Source organism: Salvelinus sp. IW2-2015, linkage group LG30 (assembly GCF_002910315.2).
Source record: "Salvelinus sp. IW2-2015 linkage group LG30, ASM291031v2, whole genome shotgun sequence".
NCBI classification, from domain to species: domain Eukaryota; kingdom Metazoa; phylum Chordata; class Actinopteri; order Salmoniformes; family Salmonidae; genus Salvelinus; species Salvelinus sp. IW2-2015.
In genome coordinates, this window is record NC_036869.1 from 688436 (window position 1) to 708121 (window position 19686).

Below are 19686 nucleotides of genomic sequence, written 5' to 3' on the forward strand. Positions count from 1 at the left end.
AGCTCAATAATAACTACAGAGACAAATACAGGCCACTGCTCAGACAGCTCAATAATAACTACAGAGACAAATACATATCCAAACCTTGAAAAGGAGTGGTGCCTGGCTGCTTGGTGCATATCCCACTATAGTATGTTGGTGCATATCCCACAGGCTGAGCAGACTGGTCGGCGTCCCAAACACCACCCTATTCCCTACATGGTGCACGTTTGACCAGGGCCCATAGGGGAATAGGGTGCCATCTGGGACTGTGGTAGGCCGGTCTGGGCCGGTCCCGTTTTCACGTCGTCCCCTAGCCTACAGACGTCAGAATGCGGGCCGGTCTCACCATGGCTCCTTTATAGAGCCCTTTCATGTCCTCTTAATGAGGAAACCGCCGACTCAGCTGCCTGCTCATAAACACAGACAAATTAAAACACCCAAATATGAATCAAATAGGTGGGGGTTAGTAGTGCTGCTAGACCAGGATGTAGACTGGACTGGTATAGACTGACCACAGATAGACTGGCCCCTGGCCAGGACACTCATATGCTACTGGACTAGACTGGTGTGTAAACAGAACTCAGACAGACTGGCCCCTGGCCAGGACAGTCATATTCTACTGGACTGGAGTGAAATGTTTGTATGTACAACTCCTTCGACCTAGTAGGATTTAGCCATGACTCTCTGGTGAGTCCAAATCCACCTTTAACACTGAAGTGATCAAGTCTACTGCACTGGGCGACTGCTAACAGCCGGACACTGAAGTGTTACCTTCTGAGTTATGAATGGCATTCTCTGTACCCACACCCTTGCTGTAGGCTTGGATTCATGTTAGTTCAAGTTCAGGGTCAGGTCTCTGCCCTGTCGGTGCTCCCCGTGGCAACGAGATGACAGCTCTGGTTGCTGACACTGAAGTTCTTTGAGTTATTAGGGGCATCCTCTTCAGTCACATGAGTTAAGGATGGTTATGCTGATGTGTGTTTGTTAGGCGTTGCCGTAGACTTGGCTTTGGGTTAATTGGGGTTAGGGTCGTGTGTGTGCAACATTATCCTGGTTCGAATCCCCGAGCCGATAAGGTGAAAAATCTGTAGATTTTCCCTTGAGCAAGGCACTGAACCCTAATTACTCCTGTAAGTTACTCTGGATAAGAGCGTCTTCTAAATAACGCAAATGTTATGTTACTCATGGTTCCAGTTTAGGGTCAGACCTGTGCATGTCCCTGCCTCGTCTGTGTTCACCATGGCCCTGAGACGACAGCTCTGTTGTGCCAGGCCTCAGCCCTGTGGTCGACAGCCTGCCTGTTGTTCCATTGTTCTCTCAAGCTCTCTACCAGAGGAGTGTGTAACACCCAGTGTCACGCAGGGAGAAATAGAAGCACTAATCTCAGAAYGATGCCCTTATTTCCATCATTACAATGAAATGGGAGGGAAAAATCATGGCTTGGTTATTCATTTTTTCAGTTCAGTGTTTTTTTGTGCTGTGTTTTATTGAGCTGGTGTCATCTGTGCCAGTCAGACAGAGCTGTAGCAGGAATTTGTTTTTATAAAAAAGACAATTACAGTTAAATTACGACATGTAGCCAACATGAGCCTTACTTTAAACATTTTATATTTTTTATAAAGAGCAAAACAGAGACGTGAGATTAGAGAGCACCTCTATTTCTGACAGTAGTGTGATGGAGGATGTCTTCAGAGGACAGAGAGAGATTATTTAACTTTTATTATCTATTTCATGTTTCCCATGCCAATAAAGCCCCTTAAATTGAAATTGCGAGACAGACAGAGAGACAGACAGAGACAGAGAGACAGACAGAGAGACAGACAAAGAGACATACAGACAGACAGACAGACAGACAGACAGAGAGACAGACAGAGAGACAGACAGAGAGACAGACAGAGAGACAGACAGAGAGACAGACAGAGACAGAGACACTCTTAATGTACTAGTATACTCTTAATGTACTAGTATACTCTTAATGTACTAGTATACTCTTAATGTACTAGTATACTCTTAATGTACTAGTATACAGCGAGAAGAAAAACGTGACAGCGAGGATTCTCTGGTTCTCCTTTAATACAGTCAACAAAAGAAATATACATTATGTACATGCACACAGCGCAGGTTGGGATCGAGCCTACCCTCAGTGGCGCTTTAAACAGACATGCTGCATGTTCTGAGCCACAGACAGAAATAAGAGGGAGCAAGTGAAGAGGAGAGAGAGAGAGAGACCGATCATGAAGAGAGAGAGAAGTGAAAGAAAACGACAACAGGAGGTACTGAGCAGAAGATAGATATTTTTTTGACGGACAGTAAAAAAGCTACAAATAGAACAGTTGTTGAGGTTATGATAATGAAATTACAGATGTAAAACAGAAGCTGTAATTCCAGTATAGAGGTATATCACATCAGGAAGTATATCAAAGGATTCACTGGCCCCACTCCGCACGGATTGGTCAGAGTGCATAGTGACCTGGGAGCTGCCAGCAATGGCGTCTCACAGTACCAGACAGTGGTGGGTCTGTATAAAGAGAAGCGAGCATGTTGGGATGTGCCCCCCCCCCCCCCMCCMAAAAATGGAACAAACAGTACTGTGCTCAAGTTGAAAACACGTGACTGAATAAAACAATGAATAAATGGATGGATAATGAAGGAACAAATAATGGGAGGTTTACATCAGTGAACCACTACTACCTACCACACCCCTTCTCCCAAATCCCACCCACCAACTACCTCCTCCCCAACCCCAAAACAAGACGGGTAACAAAATGAGTAAACGTCTGATCCCATATGGTATGAAGTACTGTAATATAGGTTATCATGTGTAGAATGCTCAAGTGTGTATGTGAGAGTCTTCAGACAGTGGTATGCCCTTCCCTAATTGTCTTGAGCTCTATAGCATCATCATCATTATTATTCTCATTATTTCAGGCTACTGCTGAACAGGTGGGACGTGGTCAGTCTACATCTGCATCTCTGATCCAGTCTAAACCCCAGAGCCCTGGAGCAGGAGCTGCTGCGTTGCTATTTCCTGCTTGTTTCAGGGTTTTCTTCTCATCTCTGACAAAGAGGCAGGATCATGGGTTGTAACACATGTAACAGACAAACTCCCGGCAAGAAAAACAACCCGACACAAAGAACAGGAAGTACAACATTATGCACATTATCTGATCTGTCAAACGTCATCTTTTAAACCTACGTACGTCATCCCCTCGACACGTTGTGTTAGACCACGGGTACCCCCCTGCCCCCTCCCTGGCCAGGGGAAGTAGAGGCTGCCCTAACCTACCCCCAGTCCTAACCTTAACCATTAGGGGGATGAAATCATACCTGACCCTAGATCAGCAGTAAAGAACAATTTCCATCTCAAGTTCTTATACCTCTCTGAAACCAATTCTCTCCTCAGGTAAAGGCAGGGGTGTGGGTGTGGTGTACGGRTGGGAAGTAGGGGTGTGCTGGGGGGATAAGGTAAGGGGTTCTAGTCCCCCTTCTTTTCTGGCTCCTCCTCCTGTTCACGTAGGAACTGGAACACAGAGGAGAAGTCCTTGTTGGCGTAGCCGCGGGCACACATGACCCGGTAGATCTGATGGGCCAGAGAGCCCAGGGGGACAGGGGTCTTAGTGTTGGTGGCTGTGTGCTGGGCCAGACCCAGGTCCTTACAGGAGAGAGAGATGGGGATGTTAGATGTGACTTTATGTGAAGCAGAGTAGACGAGAGAGCACAGAAGGGAGGAGTGAGATCAAGAGAGAGATGAAGAGGAACAAAATATAAAGAGAAATAAGCAAACCAATCTTGATAGAGAAAGAAGGAGAGATGAAAAGGGAGGGATAAACAGACGGACGAACAAACACATCCAGACAGACATAATCCAGCTAGCGTAGAACAGAACAGACCTTGGCCATGAGCGTGGTTCCAAAGCCTCCCTGGTAGTTGTTCCCAGAGGGGACTCCCTCCATGACACCTGGCACTGGGTTATACGAGTCACTGGACCAGCACCTGCCTGATGACATGTTCAGGATCTGGGCCAGCAGTTTAGGGTCCAGACCCAACCTGGAACAGAAGAGAGGAGGTTAGTTAAAGAGAAAAGGAGGAAAACAATGTAGAGAGAGAAGAAGGGTGTGGGAGTGGTGAAAGGGTAGAAAGGTAAGGGAATGGTAGGGAAAAAAGAAAGAAAGGGGGAGGTTTGGTGTAGTGGTACAGAGGTACAGAGAGAGATACTGGTAGGCCAATAGAAAAAGATTGATACTGGTAGGCCAATAGAAAAAGAATGATACTGGTAGGCCAATAGAAAAAGAATGATACTGGTAGGCCAATAGAAAAAGATTATACTGTAGGCCAATAGAAAAAGATTGATACTTGGTAGGCCAATAGAAAAAAGAATGATACTGGTAGGCCAATAGAAACAAGATTGATACTGGTAGGCCAATAGAAAAAAGAATGATACTGTAGGCCAATAGAAAAGATGATACTGGTAGGCCAATAGAAAAAGAATGATACTGTAGGCCAATAGAACAAGATGATACTGGTAGGCCAATAGAAAAATAATGATACTGGTAGGCCAATAGAAATAGAATGATACTGGTAGGCCAATAGAACAAGATTGATACTGGTAGGCCAATAGAAAAAGAATGATACTGGTAGGCCAATAGAAATAGAATGATACTGGTAGGCCAATAGAAATAGAATGATACTGGTAGGCCAATAGAAATAGAATGATACTGGTAGCCAATAGAAGAAAAATGATACTGGTAGGCAATAGAAAAAGAATGATACTGGTAGGCCAATAGAAAAGAATGATACTGGTAGGCCAATAGAAAAAAGTGATACTGGTAGGCCAATAGAAAAAGAATGATACTGGTAGGCCAATAGAAATAGAATGATACTGGTAGCCAATAGAAAAAGAATGATACTGGTAGGCAATAGAAATAGAATGATACTGGTAGGCCAATAGAAATAGAATGATACTGGTAGGCCAATAGAAAAAGAATGAAAGGAAAGAGAAAGTGAGCATGTGAAACAGAGATACTGGGGCTCCTGAGTAGTGCTTGAGGCGTCACTACAGACCCGGGTTGGATCCCAGGCTGTGTCACAGCCCCGGCCGTGACCGGGAGACACCTCATGGGTGCACAATTGTTTTGTTTGTTGCTGCTGATATAGTGATACAGTGACCGAGAGACAGATGTTGTAATAAAAGAGAGAGAAAGAGGGAGAGTGAGTGTAATAGAAAGAGAGAGCTGGTGACCCATGTTGAACCCAGAGCCTGTCTCTCTCTTCTCCATCTCTCAGTGTTAATGGCTGGTTAGGTGGAGGACTGGGAAATGCTGCCTAATGCAGTATTGATGTTTACCCCTCCTATCCTTAATCATGCCGCTAACATGGAAGAAAGAGGAGGACAAGTGGTGGCCAAGGAGCACCTAAACCTCGTTGACACACACACACACACTTCCCCAATCATTTTAACAGCACTCTGCCTCCAGAAGCAAGGGATGAAGACAGTACTACGTAGAAGGACCAATAACTACAGGATGTCAGAGCGCAGCACATCACGTGACAGAGTGATGAGTATTCAGTACGGTATAAGGTGTGACATCCTCAGGTGAACCAACACACTTCCGGCAAACAAACCCTGAACCCCTGACATGAGGTGACGGCAACAAGGCCCTGGGATACCCCTCTGACATGGTGGGAACAAGCCTGGATACTGCTGACATGGTGGGCAAACAAGCCTGATACCCCTGACATGGTGAGGAACAGCCTGATACTGAATTGGGCAAACAAACCCTGGATACCCCTGACATGTGGGCAACAAAGCCTGGGATACCCACATATGCGTCGGCAACAAAGCCCTGGATTACCGCCGACAATGTGTGGGCAACAAGCCCTGATACCCGACTGGTGGAACATGTGCTACATGGAACAAGCTGCGATACCCTGACATGGTGGGCAACAAGCCCTGGATACCCCTTGACATGGTGGAGGGCAACAAGCCCTGATACCCCGATGGTGAACAAGCCTGATCTGTTGTGGACAGCTTACCTGAATGTGGACCAGCTGACCTGAGGTGGACAACCCTCATAGTACTAATGTGAACACCCTGGTGGCCGACAATGTGGCAACACCTGGATACCACCTGACAGTGTGGCCACAAGCCCGTGAACCCCTGACTGCTGGGCAACAAGCCTGATACCCCTGACATGGTGGGCAACAAGCCTGGATACCCCTGACATGGTGGGCACAACCCTGATACCCGGACATGTAGGGGCAACAAGCCCTGATACCCCTGACATGGTGGGCAACAATGCCTGGATACCCTGACATGGTGGGCAAACAAGCCCTGGATACCCCTGACATGGTGGGCAACAAGCCCCTGAATACCCCTGACCATGGTGGGCAACAAGCCCTGATACACCTGACATGGTGGGCAACAAGCCCCTGGATAGCCTGACACGGTGGCCATGCAATGAGGCAACTTAGTAGGATATTTGAGTCCACACCGGGTATTCGGGGTTTCCAGAAAGGCTATGAGCCAAAAGGAAAACCGTCTTGAGCTACAGGGTTGCGTTTTTCCAGCTTTCCCTCAAAACAATAGTGTGAATCACTCAGTGGAGGCCAGGTGGAACATATTCATACCTTGGCATATCTAGTACTGAAACGGCAGAGCTAAGTGTAGGGATGGAACCAAGGGCTTGTTTTTAGACAAACAAATACAGGCCACTGCTCAGACCTCATAATAACTACAAGACAATACAGGCCACGTCGACACTCAATAATAACTACAGAGACAAATACAGGCCACTGCCAGACAGTCAATAATAAACAGAGACAATAAGGCCATGCTCAGACAGCTCAAAACTACAGAGACAAATACAGGCCACTGCTCAACAGCTCAATAATAATACAGAGACAAATTACAGCCACTGCTCAGACAGCTCAATATAACTACAGAGAGAAATACAGCCACTGCCCAGACAGCTCAATAATAACTACAGAGACAAATACAGGCACTGCTCAACAGCTCATAATAACTACAGAGACAAATACAGGCCACTGCTCAGACAGGCTCAACAATAACTACAGAGAAAATACAGGCCACTCTCAGACAGCTCAACAATAACTACAGAGACAAATACAGCCACTCTCAGAACAGCTCAAACAATAACTACAGAGACAAATACAGGCCACTGCTCAGACAGCTCAATAATAACTACAGAGACAATACAGGCACTGCTCAGACAGCTTCAATAATAACTACAGAGACAAATACAGGCCATGCTCAGAAACAGCTCAAAATAACTAAGAGACAAATACAGGCCACTGCTCAGACAGCATCAAATAAAACTACAAGACAAAATACAGGCCACTGCTCAGACAGCTCAATAATAACTACAGAGACAAATACAGGCCACTGCTCAGACAGCTCAATAATAACTACAGAGACAAATACAGGCCACTGCTCAGACAGCTCAATAATAACTACAGAGACAAATACAGGCCACTGCTCAGACAGCTCAATAATAACTACAGAGACAAATACAGGCCACTGCTCAGACAGCTCAATAATAACTACAGAGACAAATACAGGCCACTGCTCAGACAGCTCATAATAACTACAGAGACAAATACAGGCCACTGCTCAGACAGCTCAATAATAACTACAGAGACAAATAAGGCCACTGCTCAGACAGCTCAATAATAACTACAGAGACAAATACAGGCCACTGCTCAGACAGCTCAATAATAATACAGAGACAAATACAGGCCACTGCTCAGACAGCTCAATATAACTACAAGACAAATACAGGCCACTGCTCAGACAAGCTCAATAATAACAGAGACAAATACAGGCCACTGCTCAGACAGCTCAATAATAACTACAGAGACAAATACAGGCCACTGCTCAGACAGCTCAATAATAACTACAGAGACAAATACAGGCCACTGCTCAGACAGCTCAATAATAACTACAGAGACAAATACAGGCCACTGCTCAGACACAGCTCAATAATAACTACAGAGACAAATACAGGCCACTGCTCAGACAGCTCAATAATAACTACAGAACAAATACAGGCCACTGCTCAGACAGCTCAATAATAACTACAGAGACAAATACAGGCCACTGCTCAGACAGCTCAATAACTACAGAGACAAATACAGGCCATGCTCAGACAGCTCAATAATAACTACAGAGACAAATACAGGCCACTGCTCAGACAGCTCAATAATAACTACAAGACAAATACAGGCCACTGCTCAGACAGCTCAATAATAACTACAAGACAAATACAGGCCACTGCTCAGACAGCTCAATAATAATACAGAGACAAATACAGGCCACTCTAGACAGTCATAATAACTACAGAGAAAATACAGCCACTGCTCAGACAGCTCAATAAAACTACAGAGACAAATACAGCCACTGCTCAGACAGCTCAATAATAACTACAGAGACAAATACAGGCCACTGCTCAGATAGCTCAATATAACTACAGAGACAAATACAGGCCACTGCTCAGACAGCTCAATAATAACATACAGAGACAAATACATATCCAAACCTTGAAAAGGGTGGTGCCTGGCTGCTTGTGCATATCCCACTATAGTATGTTGGTGCATATCCCACAGGCTGAGCAGACTGGTCGGCGTCCAAACACCACCCTATTCCCTACATGGTGCACGTTTGACCAGGCCTAGGGGAATAGGGTGCATCTGGACTGTGGTAGGCCGGTCTGTGGCCGGTCCCGTTTTCACGTCGTCCCCTAGAGCTACAGACGTCAGAATGCGGGCCGGTCTCACCATGTGCTCCTTTATAGAGCCCTTTCATGTCCTCTTAATGAGGAAACCGCCGACTCAGCTGCCTGCTCATAAACACAGACAAATTAAAACACCCAATATGAATCAAATAGGTGGGGGTTAGTAGTGCTGCTAGACCAGGATGTAGACTGGACTGGTATAGACTACCACAGATAGACTGCCCTGGCCAGGACACTCATATGCTACTGGACTAGACTGGTGTGTAAACAAAACTCAGACAGACTGGCCCTGGCCAGGACAGTCATATTCTACTGGACTGGAGTGAAATGTTTGTATGTACAACTCCTTCGACCTAGTAGGATTTAGCCATGACTCTCTGGTGAGTCCAAATCCACCTTTAACACTGAAGTGATCAAGTCTACTGCACTGGGCGACTGCTAACAGCCGGACACTGAAGTGTTACCTTCTGAGTTATGAATGCATTCTCTGTACCCACACCCTTGCTGTAGGCTTGGATTCATGTTAGTTCAAGTTCAGGGTCAGGTCTCTGCCCTGTCGGCTCCCCGTGCAACGAGATACAGCTCTGGTTGCTGACACTGAAGTTCTTTGAGTTATTAGGGCATCCTCTTCAGTCACATGAGTTAAGGATGGTTATGCTGATGTGTGTTTGTTAGGCGTTGCCGTAGACTTGGCTTTGGGTTAATTGGGGTTAGGTCGTGTGTGTGCAACATTATCCTGGTTCGAATCCCCGAGCCGATAAGGTGAAAAATCTGTAGATTTTCCCTTGAGCAAGGCACTGAACCCTAATTACTCCTGTAAGTTACTCTGGATAAGAGCGTCTTCTAAATAACGCAAATGTTATGTTACTCATGGTTCCAGTTTAGGGTCAGACCTGGCATGTCCCTGCCTCGTCTGTGTCACCATGGCCCTGAGACGACAGCTCTGTTGTGCCAGGCCTCAGCCCTGTGGTCGACAGCCTGCCTGTTGTTCCATTGTTCTCTCAAGCTCTCTACCAGAGGAGTGTGTAACACCCAGTGTCACGCAGGAGAAATAGAAGCACTAATCTCAGAACGATGCCCTTATTCCATCATTACAATGAAATGGGAGGGAAAATCATGGCTTGGTTATTCATTTTTTCAGTTCAGTGTTTTTTTGTGCTGTGTTTTATGAGCTGGTGTCATCTGTGCCAGTCAGACAGAGCTGTAGCAGGAATTTGTTTTTATAAAAAAGACAATTACAGTTAAATTACGACATGTAGCCAACATGAGCCTTAATTTAAACATTTTATATTTTTATAAAGAGCAAAACAGAGACGTGAGATTAGAGAGCACCCTTATTTCTGACAGTAGTGTGATGGAGGATGTCTTCAGAGGACAGAGAGAGATATTTAACTTTTATTATCTATTCATGTTTCCCATGCCAATAAAGCCCCTTAAATTGAAATTGCGAGACAGACAGAGACAGACAGAGACAGAGAGACAGACAGAGAGACAGACAAAGAGACATACAGACAGACAGACAGACAGAGAGACAGACAGAGAGACAGACAGAGGAGACAGACAGAGAGACAGACAGAGAGACAGACAGAGACACAGAGACACTCTTAAATGTACTAGTATACTCTTAATGTACTAGATATACTTAATGTACTAGTATACTCTTAATGTACTAGTATACAGCGAGAAGAAAAACGTGACAGCGAGGATTCTCTGGTTCTCCTTTAATACAGTCAACAAAAGAAATATACATTATGTACATGCACACAGCGCAGGTTGGATCGAGCCTACCTCAGTGGCGCTTTAAACAGACATGCTGCATGTTCTGAGCCACAGACAGAAATAAGAGGGAGCAAGTGAAGAGGAGAGAAGAGAGAGGACCGATCATGAAGAGAGAGAGAAGTGAAAGAAAACGACAACAGGAGGTACTGAGCAGAAATAGATATTTTTTTGACGGACAGATAAAAAGCTACAAATAGAACAGTTGTTGAGGTTATGATAATGAAATTACAGATGTAAAACAGAAGCTGTAATTCCAGTATAGAGTATATCACATCAGGAAGTAATTCAAAGGATTCACTGGCCCCACTCCGCACGGATTGGTCAGAGTGCATAGTGACCTGGGAGCTGCCAGCAATGCGTCTCACAGTACAGACAGTGGTGGGTCTGTATAAAGAGAAGCGAGCATGTGGATGTGCCCCCCCCCCCCCCCAAAAAATGGAACAAACAGTACTGTGCTCAAGTTGAAAACACGTGACTGAATAAAACAATGAATAAATGGATGGATAATGAAGGAACAAATAATGGGAGGTTTACATCAGTGAACCACTACTACCTACCACACCCCTTCTTCAAATCCCACCACCAACTACCTCCTCCCCAACCCCAAAACAAGACGGTAACAAAATGAGTAAACGTCTGATCCCATATGGTATGAAGTACTGTAATATAGGTTATCATGTGTAGAATGCTCAAGTGTGTATGTGAGAGTCTTCAGACAGTGGTATGCCCTTCCCTAATTGTCTTGAGCTCTATAGCATCATCACATTATTATTCTCATTATTTCAGGCTACTGCTGAACAGTGGGACGTGGTCAGTCTACATCTGCATCTCTGATCCAGTCTTAACCCCAGAGCCCTGAGCAGGAGCTGCTGCTGTGCTATTTCTGCTTGTTTCAGGGTTTTCTTCTCATCTCGACAAAGAGGCAGGATCATGGGTTGTAACACATGTAACAGACCAAACTCCCGGCAAGAAAAACAACCCGACACAAAGAACAGGAAGTACAACATTATGCACATTATCTGATCTGTCAAACGTCATCTTTTAAACCTACGTACGTCATCCCCTCGACACGTTGTGTTAGACCACGGGTACCCCCTGCCCCTCCCTGGCCAGGGGAAGTAGAGGCTGCCCTAACTACCCCAGTCCTAACCTTAACCATTAGGGGGATGAAATCATACCTGACCCTAGATCAGCAGTAAAGAACAATTTCCATCTCAAGTCTTATACCTCTCTGAAACCAATTCTCTCCTCAGGTAAAGGCAGGGGTGTGGGTGTGGTGTACGGATGGAAGTAGGGGTGTGCTGGGGGGATAGGTAAAGGTTCTAGTCCCCTTCTTTTCTGGCTCCTCCTCCTGTTCACTAGGAACTGGAACACAGAGGAGAAGTCCTTGTTGCGTAGCCGCGGCACACATGACCCGGTAGATCTGATGGGCCAGAGAGCCCAGGGGACAGGGTCTTAGTGTTGGTGGCTGTGTGCTGGGCCAGACCCAGGTCCTTACAGGAGAGAGAGATGGGGATGTTAGAGATGTGACTTTATGTGAAGCAGAGTAAAGAAGAGAGCACAGAAGGAGGAGTGAGATCAAGAGAGAGATGAAGAGGAACAAAATATAAAGAGAAATAAGCAAACCAATCTTGATAGAGAAAGAAGGAGAGATGAAAAGGGAGGGATAAACAGACGGACGAACAAACACATCCAGACAGACATAATCCAGCTAGCGTAGAACAGAACAGACCTTGGCCATGAGCGTGGTTCCAAAGCCTCCCTGGTAGTTGTTCCAGAGGGACTCCTCCATGACACCTGGCACTGGTTATACGAGTCACTGGACCAGCACCTGCTGAGACATGTTCAGGATCTGGGCCAGCAGTTTAGGGTCCAGACCCAACCTGGAACAGAGAGAGGAGGTTAGTTAAAGAGAAAAGGAGGAAAACAATGTAGAGAGAGAAGAAGGGTGTGGGAGTGGTGAAAGGGTAGAAAGGTAAGGGAATGGTAGGGAAAAATAAAGAAAGGGGAGTTTGTTGTGTAGTGGTACAGAGGTACAGAGAGAGATACTGGTAGGCAATAGAAAAGATTGATACTGGTAGGCCAATAGAAAAAGAATGATACTGGTAGGCCAATAGAAAAAGATTGATACTGGTAGGCCAATAGAAAAAGATTGATACTGGTAGGCCAATAGCAAAAGAATGATACTGGTAGGCCAATAGAAAAAGAATGATACTGGTAGGCCAATAGAAAAAGAATGATACTGGTAGGCCAATAGAAAAGATTGATACTGTAGGCCAATAGAAAAAGATTGATACTGGTAGGCCAATAGAAAAAGAATGATACTGGTAGGCCAATAGAAACAAGATTGATACTGGTAGGCCAATAGAAAAAGAATGATACTGTAGGCCAATAGAAAAGATTGATACTGGTAGGCCAATAGAAAAAGAATGATACTGTAGGCCAATAGAACAAGATGATACTGGTAGGCCAATAGAAAAATAATGATACTGGTAGGCCAATAGAAATAGAATGATACTGGTAGGCCAATAGACAAGATTGATACTGGTAGGCCAATAGAAAAAGAATGATACTGGTAGGCCAATAGAAATAGAATGATACTGGTAGGCCAATAGAAATAGAATGATACTGGTAGGCCAATAGAAATAGAATGATACTGGTAGCCAATAGAAGAAAATGATACTGGTAGGCAATAGAAAAAGAATGATACTGGTAGGCCAATAGAAAAGAATGATACTGGTAGGCCAATAGAAAAAGTGATACTGGTAGGCCAATAAAAAAGAATGATACTGGTAGGCCAATAGAAATAGAATGATACTGGTAGCCAATAGAAAAAGAATGATACTGGAGGCAATAGAAATAGAATGATACTGTAGGCCAATAGAAATAGAATGATACTGGTAGGCCAATAGAAAAAGAAATGAAAGGAAAGAGAAAGTGAGCATGTGAAACAGAGATACTGGGGCTCCTGAGTAGTGCTTGAGGCGTCACTACAGACCCGGGTTGGATCCCAGGCTGTGTCACAGCCCCGCCGTGACCGGGAGACACCTCATGGGTGCACAATTGTTTTGTTTGTTGCTGCTGATATAGTGATACAGTGACCGAGAGACAGATGTTGTAATAAAAGAGAGAGAAAGAGGGAGAGTGAGTGTAATAGAAAGAGAGAGCTGGTGACCCATGTTGAACCCAGAGCCTGTTCTCTCTTCTCCATCTCTCAGTGTTAATGGCTGGTTAGGTGGAGGACTGGGAAATGCTGCCTAATGCAGTATTGATGTTTACCCCTCCTATCCAATCATGCCGCTAACATGGAAGAAAGAGGAGGACAAGTGGTGGCCAAGGAGCACCTAAACCTCGTTGACACACACACACACACACACTTCCCCAATCATTTAACAGCACTCTGCCTCCAGAAGCAAGGGATGAGACAGTACTACGTAGAAGGACCAATAACTACAGGATGTCAGAGCGCAGCACATCACGTGACAGAGTGATGAGTATTCAGTAAGGTGTGACATCCTCAGGTGAACCAACACACTTCCACATCACACCTCCACCCCACGCCTCCATACTACACCACACACGCCTCCATACTAACCACAACACGCCTCCTATACACCACACCACAACACGCCTCCATATTACACCACACCACAACACGCCTCCATATTACACCACAACACGCCTCCATATTACCACACCACCATATTACACCACACCACAACACGCCTCCATATTACACCACAACACGCTCCATATTACGCCACAACACGCCACAACACGCCTCCAATTACGCCACAACACGCCTCCATATTACGCCACAACACGCCTCCATATTACGCCACAACACGCCTCCATATTACGCCACAACACGCCTCCATATTACGCCCACAACACGCCTCCATATTACACCACAACACGCCTCCATATTACACCACGCCTCAATATTACACCACACCACGCCTCCATATTACACCCGCCTCCATATTACACCACACAGCCTCCATATTACAACCACAACACGCCTCCATATTACACCACAACACGCTCCATATTACACCACACACGCCCCATAACACCACAACACGCCTCCATACTACACCACAACACGCCTCCATATTACACCACAACACGCCTCCATATTACACCACAACACGTCTCCATATTACGCCACAACACGCCTCCATATTACACCACAAACACGCCTCCATATTACGCCCACAACACGCCTCCATATTACGCCACAAAACGCCTCCATATTACCCCCACAACACGCCTCCATATACACCACAACACGCCTCCATATTACACCACACCACAACACGCCTCCCATATTACACCACACCCACAACACGCCTCCATACTACACCACAACACGCCTCCATATTACGCCACAACACGCCTCCATATACACCACAAACACGCCTCCATATTACACCACACCACGCCTCCATATTACACCACAACACGCCTCCATACTACATCACACCACAACACGCCTCCATACTACATCACACCACGCCACGCCTCCATACTACATCACAACACGCCTCCATACTACATCACAACACGCCTCCATACTACACCACAACACGCCTCCATACTACACCACAACACGCCTCCATACTACATTACACCACAACACGCCTCCATACTACATTACACCACAACACGCCTCCATACTACATTACACCACAACACGCCTCCATACTACTTACACCACAACCACGCCTCCATACTACACCACAACACGCCTCCATACTACACCACAACACGCCTCCATACTACACCACAACACGCCTCCATACTACACCACAACACGCCTCATACTTACATCACAACACGCCTCCATACTACACCACAACACGCCTCCATACTACACCACACCACGCCTCCATATTACACCACAACACGCCTCCATATTACACCACACCACGCCTCCATATTACACCACAACACGCCTCCATATACACCACAACACGCCTCCATACTACACCACAACACGCCTCCATATTACACCACAAACACGCCTCCATATTACACCACAACACGCCTCCATATTACACCACAACACGCCCTCCATATTACACCACAACACGCCTCCATATTACACCACACCACAACACGCCTCCATATTACACCACCACACAACACGCCTCCATATTACACCACACCACAACACGCCTCCATACTACACCACAACACGCCTCCATATTACAACACAACACGCCTCCATATTACCACCACAACACGCCTCCATATTAACACCAACACCCACAACACGCCTCCATACTACACCACAACACGCCTCCATACTACACCACAACACGCCTCCATACTACATCAACCACAACACGCCTCCATACTACATCACAACACGCCTCCATACTACATCACAACACGCCTCCATACTACATCACAACACGCCTCCATACTACATCACAACACGCCTCCATACTACACCACAACACGCCTCCATACTACATATTACACCACGCCTCCATACTACATTACACCACAACACGCCTCCATTACTACACACAACACGCCTCCATACTACACCACAACACGCCTCCATACTACACCACAACACGCCTCCATACTACACACAACACGCCTCCATACTACACCACAACACGCCTCCATACTACACCACAACACGCCTCCATACTACACCACCCCACGCCTCCATACTACACCACCCCACGCCTCCATACTACACCCACAACACGCCTCCATACTACACCACAACGCCTCCTACTACACCACAACACGCCTCCATACTACACCACAACACACCTCCATATTACACCACAACACACCTGCTATTACACCACAACACGCCTCACCTCCATATTACACCACAACACGCCTCCATATTACGCCACAACACACCTCCATAATACGCCACAACACGCCTCCATATTACGCCACAACACGCCTCCATATTTACCACAACACGCCTCACCTCCATATTACGCCACAAAACACGCCTCCATATTACGCCACAAACACGCCTCCATATTACGCCACAACACGCCTCCATATTACGCCACAACACGCCTCCATATTACGCCACAACACGCCTCCATATTACCCACAACACGCCTCCATATTACGCCACAACACGCCTCCATATTAACGCCACAACACGCCTCCATATTACGCCCACAACACGCCTCCCCATATACGCCACAACACGCCTCCATATACGCCACAACACGCCTCCATATTACACCACAACACGCCTCCATATTACACCACAACCCACGCTCCATATTACACCACAACACGCCTCCATATTACACCACAACACGCCTCCATATTACACCACAACACGCCTCCATATTACACACAACACGTCCAACATACACCGCCTCCATATTACACCACAACACGCCTCCATATTACACCACAACACGCCTCCATATTACACCACAACACGCCTCCATATTCACAAACACGCCTCCATATTACACCACAACACGCCTCCATATTAACCACCAACACGCCCCCAATACCACAAACACGCCTCCATATAGCATTAGATTCACAACACACCTGCATATTTACACCACAACACAACCTGCATATTACACACAACACACCAAAGCAACAGAAAAGAGAAGGGGAGAAAGGAGTGAGTGTTAGTTTCTAAGCGTCTGGGTCTGGTGAGTAGTGCTAGTCGTATATATGTAACGGTTTTAAAGACAGTGTTAAAGTTGGCCACATGAATCCCGGGCAGCCTCACCCTGGTGGAGCTTCTAGGACAATAACTCTATTCTGCCTCAATATCACCATTAAAACCATTATATGGCTCCTTAAGGACAGAATATGGGCTTCCTAAGCCAGTCCTCCCCCCCTCTTCTTTCCTCGTTCCCTCCCTCCACCTGGCTTCTCATTCTACACATTACTACCACAGTCTTTATTAGTTGTTCTACTAACTAATTAAGACTGGGACATTTACTCTCAATGTATTTTATACTCTCACAAAAATGTCTCCTCCTTTTTTTCTCCCTTTCTTTCCTCAGTCTCTCCCGGCTTGGTTTGTAGTTTCTCTCCGTCTCTCCCGGCTTGGTTTGTAGTTCTCTCCGTCTCTCCCGGCTTGGTTTGTAATTCTCTCCGCTTGGTTTGTAGTTTCTCTCCGTCTCTCCCGCTTGGTTTGTGAGTTTCTCTCCCGCTTGTTTGTAGTTCTCTCCGGCTTGTTTGTAGTTTCTCTCCGTCTCTCCCGGCTTGGTTTGTAGTTTCTCTCCCGCTGCGGATTTCTCTCCGCGCTGTTGTAGTTTCTCTCCGTCTCTCCCGGCTTGGTTTGTAGCTCTCTCTCTCCCGGCTTGGTTTGTAGTTTCTCTCCGGCTTGCTTGTAGTTCTCTCCCGGCTTGGTTTGTAGTTTCTCTCCGTCTCTCCCGGCTTGTTTGTAGTTTTCTCTCCCAGCTTTGTCGTTTTTAGAGTTGTATGGAAATGTGGGATAAGTGACACTGTGTTGTTTTTAATTGAAGTCTCAGTCATGATGGCCTTTTCATTGTATGTCTGTATACTGCGCCCCACTCCTCATTCCCCCTCCTCTTCCTTCCATCGCCCATCCTGCCTCAGCCGACGCCTCCCTGTCTAAGGGTGACATATGTTTGACACATCCACCCCCCCTTGGCGCACACACACACACACACACACACACACCACACACACACACACACACAGGGTCTCTTCCAGTGCCTGTGTTCTGGGTCAGCATCTGAAAAAGGTTATTGGCTGCTCTACAATAAAGCGCGTCGGAGCAACAGATTGTTTGTACAGCGGCCAGATACGCTGACTGACAGAGAGCTGTTGTCCTCTGTTTAACGATAAATCAATGAACCTCCCTCTTCCTATCACACACCCCCTATCCTGGCTATTAGCCACGAGCCCCCTCCCTCTCCTATCACACACCCCCTATCCTGGTATTAGCCACGAGATCCCCCCCCTCTCCTATCACACACCCCCTATCCTGGTTATTAGCCACGAGATCCCCCCCCCTCTCCTATCACACACCCCCTATCCTGGTTATTAGCCACGAGCCGCCCTCCCTCTCCTATCCACACACCCCTACCCTGGATTATTAGCCACGAGCCCCCCCCCCCCCCTCCTATCACACACCCCTATCCTGGTTATTAGCCACGAGCCCTCCTCCCTCCTCCTATCACCACACCCCCTATCCTGGGATCTAGCCACGAGCCCTCCTGCCCTTCTCCTATCACAACACCCCTATCCTGGTTATGTCGCACTGAGCCCCCAGCCTCTCCTATCAACACACCCCCTATCCTGGTATTATTTAAGCCATGAGCCCCAGCCTCTCCTATTCCTTCTACACAGGCATACACCCCTATCCTGTTTATTAGGCCACGAGCCACCTGTTCCTCACTCCTTAGATCCCCATCACCCCTCAATTCCTAGGTTATTTAGAGCCATTCGAGCCCCCCGGACACTTCTCCTATCACACACCCGCCTTATAACCTGTTATTAGCCATGAGCCCTCGCTCTCCTATCACACCTAACACCCCCTATCCTGGTTATTACGCCATAGTATCGCCTTCCTGTCCTCTCCTATCACACCCCCTATCCTTCGCCCAGTGTATTAGGCCATGAGTCGCCCCTGTACCCTTGCTCCTATCACCACACCCCCCTCATACCCCCTCTGGCTTCATTAAGTCTCACGTCAGCCCCCTGCTCTACATCCACTTATCACACATCCTCCTATATAACCTGAGTTCTTATAGCCATGTATGCACGCTTCACTGCCTCTTCCTATCACACACCCCCGATCCTGTTATTAGCCACGGCCCCCTGCCTGATCTCTCTAGGTCACACCACACTCCCTATCCTGGTTATTAGCCAATGAGACCACCCAGCCTCTCTTAAGCTCAATCAGCAGCACCGTCCGTATCCTTGTTAATTAGCCATGCAGCCCCTGCCTCTCCTTATCTACATATCCCCCGTATTCGTTGCTGGTTTATGTGTAACTGAAGCCGCGCGTGGCACTTCGCATATCAACACACACACGCCCTAATTCCATGGTTCGAATTAGCTACTGAGCCCGCTGCCTTCTCCTATCCGACACACCGCGCGTGATCCTATTTATCTAGCATGAGCCCCCAGCGACTCCTTCTCTCTGGTAATACGCACATCATTCCGCCATCCTAGTTAG

At 46.7% G+C, this 19686-nt stretch overlaps 1 protein-coding gene across 1 annotated transcript in view; it reads right to left on the minus strand.

The window, feature by feature from the left end:
• Positions 1-2035: 2035 nt before the first annotated feature.
• Positions 2036-19686, minus strand: part of hibadha (3-hydroxyisobutyrate dehydrogenase a) — a 57370-nt gene continuing 39719 nt past the window's right edge. The window contains exons 7-8 of the mRNA XM_023975161.2: positions 3873-4029; positions 2036-3634 (exon numbers count right to left, since the gene is read on the minus strand). Coding sequence (XP_023830929.1) covers positions 3458-3634; positions 3873-4029 — 334 coding nt within the window. The 3' untranslated portion in view covers positions 2036-3457. The remainder of the gene's footprint in view (positions 3635-3872; positions 4030-19686) is intronic.